The 7,996-nt window shown below is 40.2% G+C and overlaps 1 protein-coding gene across 1 annotated transcript in view; it reads left to right on the top strand.

Moving 5' to 3' along the window:
• CSMD1 (CUB and Sushi multiple domains 1) overlaps window positions 1-7,996 on the top strand; it is a 1,215,136-nt gene that overhangs the window by 1,111,608 nt on the left and 95,532 nt on the right. Inside the window, exon 49 of the mRNA XM_017887857.1 lies at window positions 5,021-5,215. Coding sequence (XP_017743346.1) covers window positions 5,021-5,215 — 195 coding nt within the window. The remainder of the gene's footprint in view (window positions 1-5,020; window positions 5,216-7,996) is intronic.

Consider the following 7,996-nt stretch of genomic DNA (forward strand, 5'->3'; position numbering starts at 1 on the left):
AAGGGCATTTTACCTTAATTTGCATGTCATATACTGGTAATGCCAGTGACTTAAACTTTTGAGGAAAATTTTAGATTTTTAATGAAGGATATATAAAGAGATTAGTTTTTTTTTTAAATATTCTTTTAAGGGTGTGCAAGTGAAATTTTGCACCAAAACTAAGCACTTGACTCTGAAGTAAGGTAGAGGTTGAGGATGCACAGAAGAGGAGAAAATGTAGTGAGTTACAGGAGGTTGAGTGTAGACACCTTTGGGGAGGTTGAGTGTAGACACCTTTGTGGGAGAGTGTGTGACAGGGAGTGCAGGAAGACACGGTTTTCAGGCTTCTGATAGTGAGTCACTAGAAACTACTTACAGACATATGAATCGGTAGACTGGGGTAGGTGTTTGGGGGTTGTAAAATGTTCTGTTTTTATTTGAATTCAATATCCTCTCACAAGAGTCACAGTTCTGTTATCGAATTTTTGCCACATTATTTTATTGGGCCAAGATAAAGGACATTCTTTGTGACAGCCTTATTGACCATAGCAAATCAGGGCCCACCATTCCGTGGGGGCTGTTGGCACTGTTTTTGTATGAACGCAGGGGTGCATGGAGATGCAACTAACAAAGACTGGACCTTTTTTATTTACCACTCCTTAGGGAAAATGGTCTCACATCCTCTTGGTTTATATTATTTGGGATTTCTCCTTCCAAATTACATCATAGAGTATTCAAACTCAATGTTTTTTGTATGTTCTCTACCTATCTTTTTTTTTTTGAGGCGGAGTCTTGCTCTGTCGCCCGGACTGGAGTGTAGTGGCCGGATCTCAGCTCACTGCAAGCTCCGCCTCCCGGGTTTACGCCATTCTCCTGCCTCAGCCTCCCAAGTAGCTGGGACTACAGGCGCCCGCCACCTCGCCCGGCTAGTTTTTTGTATTCTTTAGTAGAGACGGGGTTTCACCATATTAGCCAGGATGGTCTCGATCTCCTGACCTCGTGATCCGCCCGTCTCGGCCTCCCAAAGTGCTGGGATTACAGGCTTGAGCCACCGCGCCCGGCCCTCTACCTATCATTTTTTAAAAATATTAAATAAAATGATAATTTGCACAAATTTCTGGAAATCTCCACTCTTCAACTCTCATCCTTCAGTTAACAAAGGGCCAGATAGACTTCAATATTAATATTTATTTCAGTCCTCACTTTTCTTTATACTCCTAATTTCCACTCATACATGTTTATCTCCTCTCTTTCTTTTTGTTGTGGCAATGTATTTTCTTGGCAGGCTATTTTTCAAAACATACACACGTATATATATATATATATATATATATATACACACACACACACACACACACACACACATAGTGTCTAATTTGTCAGACACTATACTAAAAAAAATTGTAAAAAGAGAGTGTTTACAATAAATGAGCCTATAGCATAGCCAAAAAAAAAAAAAAAAAAAAAAAAAAAAAAAAAAAAAAGAGTTGTGAGCAAACAATCAAACTATCCTAAGATGATTACAAACTGAACCAAATACCATTTTCATGAAGAAAGAGGTCATGATGAAGAATTTGGAAATTGCTACTGTAGATGATATTAGCTCAAAGAAAATTTCTGATTCCGTTGTGTGAACCTAATTGGAATTTTTGGCTGGGTGCAGTGGCTCATACCTGTAATCCAAGAACTTTGGGTGACTGAGCATGAGGACCACTTGACCCAAGACTTCAGGACCAGCCTGGGCCATATAACGAGACCTTGTCTATATAAAACAACAACAAGGAAACAAGAAACAAAAAAAGAACAAAGCTGAGTCATTCTTGGCAGAAATAAAGTTTGTAAAAGATAGTTCAGGTTATTAAAACCAATTCTACAAGTATGTTTTTTGGTGAAATTAAATGCATTTTATTTAAAATATGCAGTGAGATTCAAGTTGAGCTATGAATTTATGAGGCTGAAGCTTTTAAGGACTTTTCAGAAATGACAGTTTTGCCAGAAATTCTGAGTATTTAGGCTGGAGAAAATATCATTTTATCATTGGATTAAACATTTGAGTATTCACATAAATTTAGAATAATTGCTTCAACCTAAAAAATACTTGAGAGAAGTAAACCTAAGGATTGCTTTTAAATTAGCAATTTTTCTTCACATTTTAAACTTCATTGTTACTGTTGCGACAATATCAAAAAACTTGCATTTTTCAGTATATTTTCACATAGCACTTGTAAATTACTGAGAAAAGACTAATAAGATTTTTGTAACATTTTGGTTATGCCTGACTCAATTATAATAAACTTGTATAGAATTTGAATGTAGGCTGGGTGCAGTGGCTCATGCCTGTAATCCCAGCACTTTGGGAGGTCAAGGTGGGAGGATCACTTGAGGTCAGGAATTCAAGACTAGCCTGGCCCACGTGGTGAAACCCTATTTCTACTAGAAATACAAAAATTAGCTGGGCATGGTGGCGGGCATCTGTATCTCCATAGTCCCAGCTACTTGGGAGTCCCAGCTACTTGGGTGGCGGGCATCTGTATCCCCATAGTCCCAGCTACTTGGGAGGCTGAGGAAGGAGAATCGCTTGAACCCGGGAGGTGGAGGTTGCAGTGAGCTGAGATCGTGCCACTGCCCTCCAGCCGGGCAGCCTGGGAGACAGAGCGAGACTTTGTCACCAAAAAAAAAGAAAAAATAGAATTTAAAATATATCACTATGATTCTGAAAAAAACTATGATCTCTCCAGTTAATTCTTCCCAGCTCAATAAATTAATCAATGTGATCAGTTTTCTTGGTGGTTGATTGTAATGAATGATAGCTACCAAAGCTTCATAATTAGATAAACGGCTCTAGTTTCTAATTTTGTGTAATTTATTTTAAATCATCTTGCACTTTTCAAAGAATATATACCCACATACAATTCAGACTTTGCATATATTTTCAGTATATTTACAAAGTCCTTGAAGTCCACCCTGGTAATAATATACTACTACTAGTACTGTTGCTGTCACTATTACAATTGTTACTACTCCTTCTTAAGTAACTACTGTATTCTAGGTCCTTTTCTAAGGATATGAATAGATGGTCTCCTTTGAGACTTGTTAAACTGTTGGTGGGACTGTAAACTAGTTCAACCATTGTGGAAGACAGTGTGGTGATTCCTCAAGGATCTAGAACTAGAAATACCATTTGACCCAGCCATCCCATTACTGAGCGTATACCCAAAGGATTATAAATCATGCTGCTATAAAGACACATGCACACATGTGTTTATTGTGGCACTATTCACAATAGCAAAGACTTGGAACCAACCCAAATGTCCATCAGTGACAGACTGGATTAAGAAAATGTGACACATATACACCATGGAATTATGCAGCCATATAAAAGGATGAGTTCATGTCCTTTGTAGGGACATGGATGAAGCTGGAAACCGAGCAAACTATCATTCTGAGCAAACTATCCCAAGGACGGAAAACCAAACACCACTTGTTCTCACTCATAGGTGAGAATTGAACAATGAGAACATTGGACACAGGGTGGGGAACATCACACACCAGGGCCTGTCATGGGGTGCAGGGAGGGAGGAGGGATAGCATTAGGAGATACACCTAATGTAAATAACGAGTTAACAGGTGCAGCACAACAACATGGCGCATGTATACATATGTAACAAACCTGCACATTGTACACATGTATCCTAGAACTTAAAGTATAATAAAAAAAAAAAAAAGCCAGTTTGGTTCTCAGAGCACCTCCTTCACACCGTGATGCATTTCACCATGTTACAATGTAGCATGAGGACTTCACCAGAAGTCAACCACATGCAGCTGTCCAATCTTCAACTTCCCAGTCTCCAGAACCATAAGCCAAAGTGAACTCCTTTTTAAAAAATATATAAATTACCCAGTTTCAAGTATTCTGTTATAGCAATGTAAAATGCACTAAGACAAGATGCATATTCCTCGCAGCTCAGGCACCACACATGACTAAGGTTACATATCAAACACACCAATGGGAACCTTCAATTTGGAATTGAGCAACCTATAGAAGCCAGGCTGTGATGAAATCCATTTTCCAACTAAGGTGGCAACTTTTTCCTGACTGGAAAATATGTCAGTCCATTAGTAGGATATAAANAAAAGGATGAGTTCATGTCCTTTGTAGGGACATGGATGAAGCTGGAAACCGAGCAAACTATCATTCTGAGCAAACTATCCCAAGGACGGAAAACCAAACACCACATGTTCTCACTCATAGGTGGGAATTGAATAATGAGAACACTTGGACACAGGGTGGGGAACATCACACACCGGGGCCTATTGTGGGGAGGGGAAGGGGGAGAGGGATAGCATTAGGAGATATACCTAATGTAAATGATGAGTTAATGGGTGCAGCACACCAACATGGCACATGTATACATATGTAACAAACCTGCACGTTGTGCACATGTACCCTAGAACTTAAAGTATAATAATAATAAAAAAGACTTGTTAAGCGTTTTTCTGGACAGTATTAGTGCAGTGTGCCTATGTATTTCTGTGTGTTTCTACATTCAACGATATATAGGTGTGTTATATATGTGCGTTTCATAGGATTGAAGAAATGAGGGTATCTGATTTTCTGCAAATTAGTGTCCCAGCTGGTTTGCAATTACACAATTACTATTCCAAGTTCCTCCAAGGATAGGACATTGAGGGAAATTATATGTAAGATTTTTATTTGCATGTGCTCATTACCCTCGTGAAAATTTTCATCAACTCCAATGAGCCATATACTTTGGTGGAAGTGATTTACCCCCTTGACAGTTCAGTCTGGCTTCACACTTGCCAGGACATCTGTAATGAGGCAATTGAATGCATTTTACATATGGGATCATTCCCAGATGGACTATGTGGGTGGTAGAGAAACGCTGAGATAATACGTAATGACATCGACTTGGCCCAGCAAGACCAGTTTCATAGAGGAAGACCTTGCCATTCAAAGCAAGCACGGTCTGATCTTTTCCAAAAAAGGAAAATGATGATGTGATGTATCTTTCTGTTCCAGCGGTCTCTTGCCCCAGCATTGAAACTCAGCTCTCAGAACATGTCATCTGGAGGCTGGTTTCAGGATCCTTGAATGAGTATGGTGCTCAAGTATTGCTGAGCTGCAGTCCTGGTTACTACTTAGAGGGCCGGAGGCTCGCGCAGTGCCAGGCCAATGGGACGTGGAACATAGGAGACGAGAGGCCAGGCTGTCGAGGTAAGTGATGAGGGATGCACCCCCGAAAGACACGGCATCCTGGATTATTCTGGATGGCTGCTGTCAACGGTGAGCTTCTCTAGTGGAGCTATCATCTGTCAGAGTCCTATAGATCAAAAGCACAAATGGCCTGTCTTTTCATTACAATGTGACATACTTACAATGACATACGTATTGTCACGTGACATACTTAAACCACATTGCTGCTGGATTAGACATTTGATGTTTTCTTTTCCTTGTTAATGATTGTATTTTTCCAACTGTATTTGAAATCAGCTCAAAGACAAGTACAAACCTATGTGTAAAAAGATAACTCTTACGGCAGACAGGCTAGTCAAGAGTTCTAATTAAGATCTTGGGAAATAGTGTTAATGCTGAAGATACTGTGTTCTCCAATGACTGTCTTCAAAAGGGAGATGATTATTCTCTTAGGTACAAGATAAGCAGTTAAAGCTTTGAGTGAGTTTCACATTAAATATGGATAAATATAAAAATAAAACAATGCTAGTTCAGAGCAGTCTTTGATTCAGACATATCTAATATACAGTCTTGATTGTTCACAGAAAATTATGCGTAAAAACAGGTAGTTTATAATTTATAAAATACACAACTTAGTAAAACTACATCAGAATAAAAAATGAAAAAGACAAAAGCATGAATGTTTGTCTTTGGTAATAATTTTAATTCAACTTTTAATAGAGCAAACTTTAATGAAGCACATACCACAAGCTCTTCACCAGGAACACAAAGATAAATCAGGAAGGATTGCTGGCCTCAAGGAGCTCAAAGTTTTCATAATCGTAATGAACATGGTCCCTGTTTCTCCAAGATAGCCCTGCCTGAAGCCTGTTTTCCAGGTGTTTATTAATGATTGCTTGTCACTCTGAACAGTGTCCTGGTTTGGATGGTTCATGACCTGGTCACTGAGTTTGCAGGGCCGTTCCTCTTTATCACACCTTTGCCGCTTCGGAAATGCTGCCCTTCCCCACATTCTTGCCAGTCATGCACAGATGTATTCATCCTTGGAAGTCAATTTATCACCTGGAGATTCCAACATTAGCACCAGTAAGGAGAGATTCGGAGAAGGAGTCAGGAACACTAAACTTTTGCCTACTTTAGACTCTTCCCGCCAACATCATTTTGTCAATTTCGAACCAGAAATGGGATCTTAAAAACAGACACCTATTAACTTCTTAGAGGTGGGGTTTTACACGGGGCTTCTGCAGCTGCAACAGCCGAGTACAGCCTTTTCTTGTCTCCCCGGTTTCCCAGGGATGCCCAGCTACGGTATCTCTGTCTACCCAGAGCAGGGTCATGCCAAATGGTATTTGCTGTGTGACAATCTTCTGTGCTCATGGCTCAATCAGCCTTCGAGAAGAATTTTCACATACAGTGGAGAGCCTTCTATTTAAGGGAATGTTGACAAAAACCTCATTCCTGAACTACACTCGTTAGTAGCAAGGCATTGACCTCATTTTGGGAAAGAAAGCAAAGTTGGAGTTCTGCTGTCCTTGAAGTGGTTCTGCCTCCAGCCTCTGAAATTCTGGGAAGTCTGTTTTCCTGCCTCTAGTTTTCTCGACTGTATTCTGGTGCTTCTGACATGGAGTGGGGTCCAGACGCAACCCCCACACATCATTTATCATCACATGTGTGGTTCTCTCGGCCACACATTTGTTTTGAAAATTGTCAGCTGCTTGCTGACTCGTGGGCTGGGCACGAACTGTTCTATCACACTTTGCTGTTTGTCTCTTGAATGTCATCATGGACATGTGGCATTTTCCAAAGTCACTGGATTCCAGCTGAAATCATTGTTGACTTTTAAAAAAACAATTTTATTAATGTTTGCAGCTCAGGTTGTGACACTTTGGCCGAGGGAGTCCCTTTCACGCAGCTTTAACATCTCTGAAATAGTCCTTATTTTCTCATGAAAATAGGATGTTCTGTGGTTATCTGGAATTTTTCTTACCCAAACGCTTTGTTCTCCAAAAAGCCCTGGTATCTTCTGGTGGAGAGTGGTATCAGAGAACCAAATCCACACCAGGCAAGGCAGTGTGCCACGCATAGGGTCGGTGAGCTGGGGAAAGTTGACATGGAGTTTATTGTTACTTTTGTGACCAAGCTCAAATTTTCTGCTTGTCTTTATTTTTTTCCTCCCAAAAGGCTTGATATTGATATTGTCAATTTATTCTTATGTCTACTGACTTTTTTTTTTTTTTAATTGTACTAATACAGGGCTTGTCAATCTTTTTTTCTCTTTTTGGAGCATAAGTGTGCTGTCTTAGATGCCATAGTATATGACTTTTGGTTTAAATTGGGATGCTGCTTAAAACTTTACAACACTTGGCCGGGCGCGGTGGCTCAAGCCTGTAATCCCAGCACTTTGGGAGGCCGAGACGGGCGGATCACGAGGTCAGGAGATCGAGACCCTCCTGGCTAACACGGTGAAACCCCGTCTCTACTAAAAAATACAAAAAACTAGCCGGGCGAAGTGGTGGGCGCCTGTAGTCCCAGCTACTCGGGAGGCTGAGGCAGGAGAATGGCATAAACCCAGGAGGCAGAGCTTGCAGTGAGCTGAGATCCGGCCACTGCACTCCAGCCTGGGCGACAGAGCAAGACTCTGTCTCAAAAAATAAATAAATAAATAAATAAAAATTAGCCAATTCCTACCCTGTAACTTACGTTGTTATTTCTAGTTACCATGGTGGGTTTTTCTTCTCTAAAGATAATAGTTGTTTGATGTTCAGTACTAGTTATCCTCAATTTGTATCATTAGGAATAATT

Source organism: Rhinopithecus bieti, unplaced genomic scaffold (genome assembly GCF_001698545.2).
Source record: "Rhinopithecus bieti isolate Rb0 unplaced genomic scaffold, ASM169854v2 scaffold_15838, whole genome shotgun sequence".
NCBI classification, from domain to species: Eukaryota; Metazoa; Chordata; class Mammalia; order Primates; family Cercopithecidae; genus Rhinopithecus; species Rhinopithecus bieti.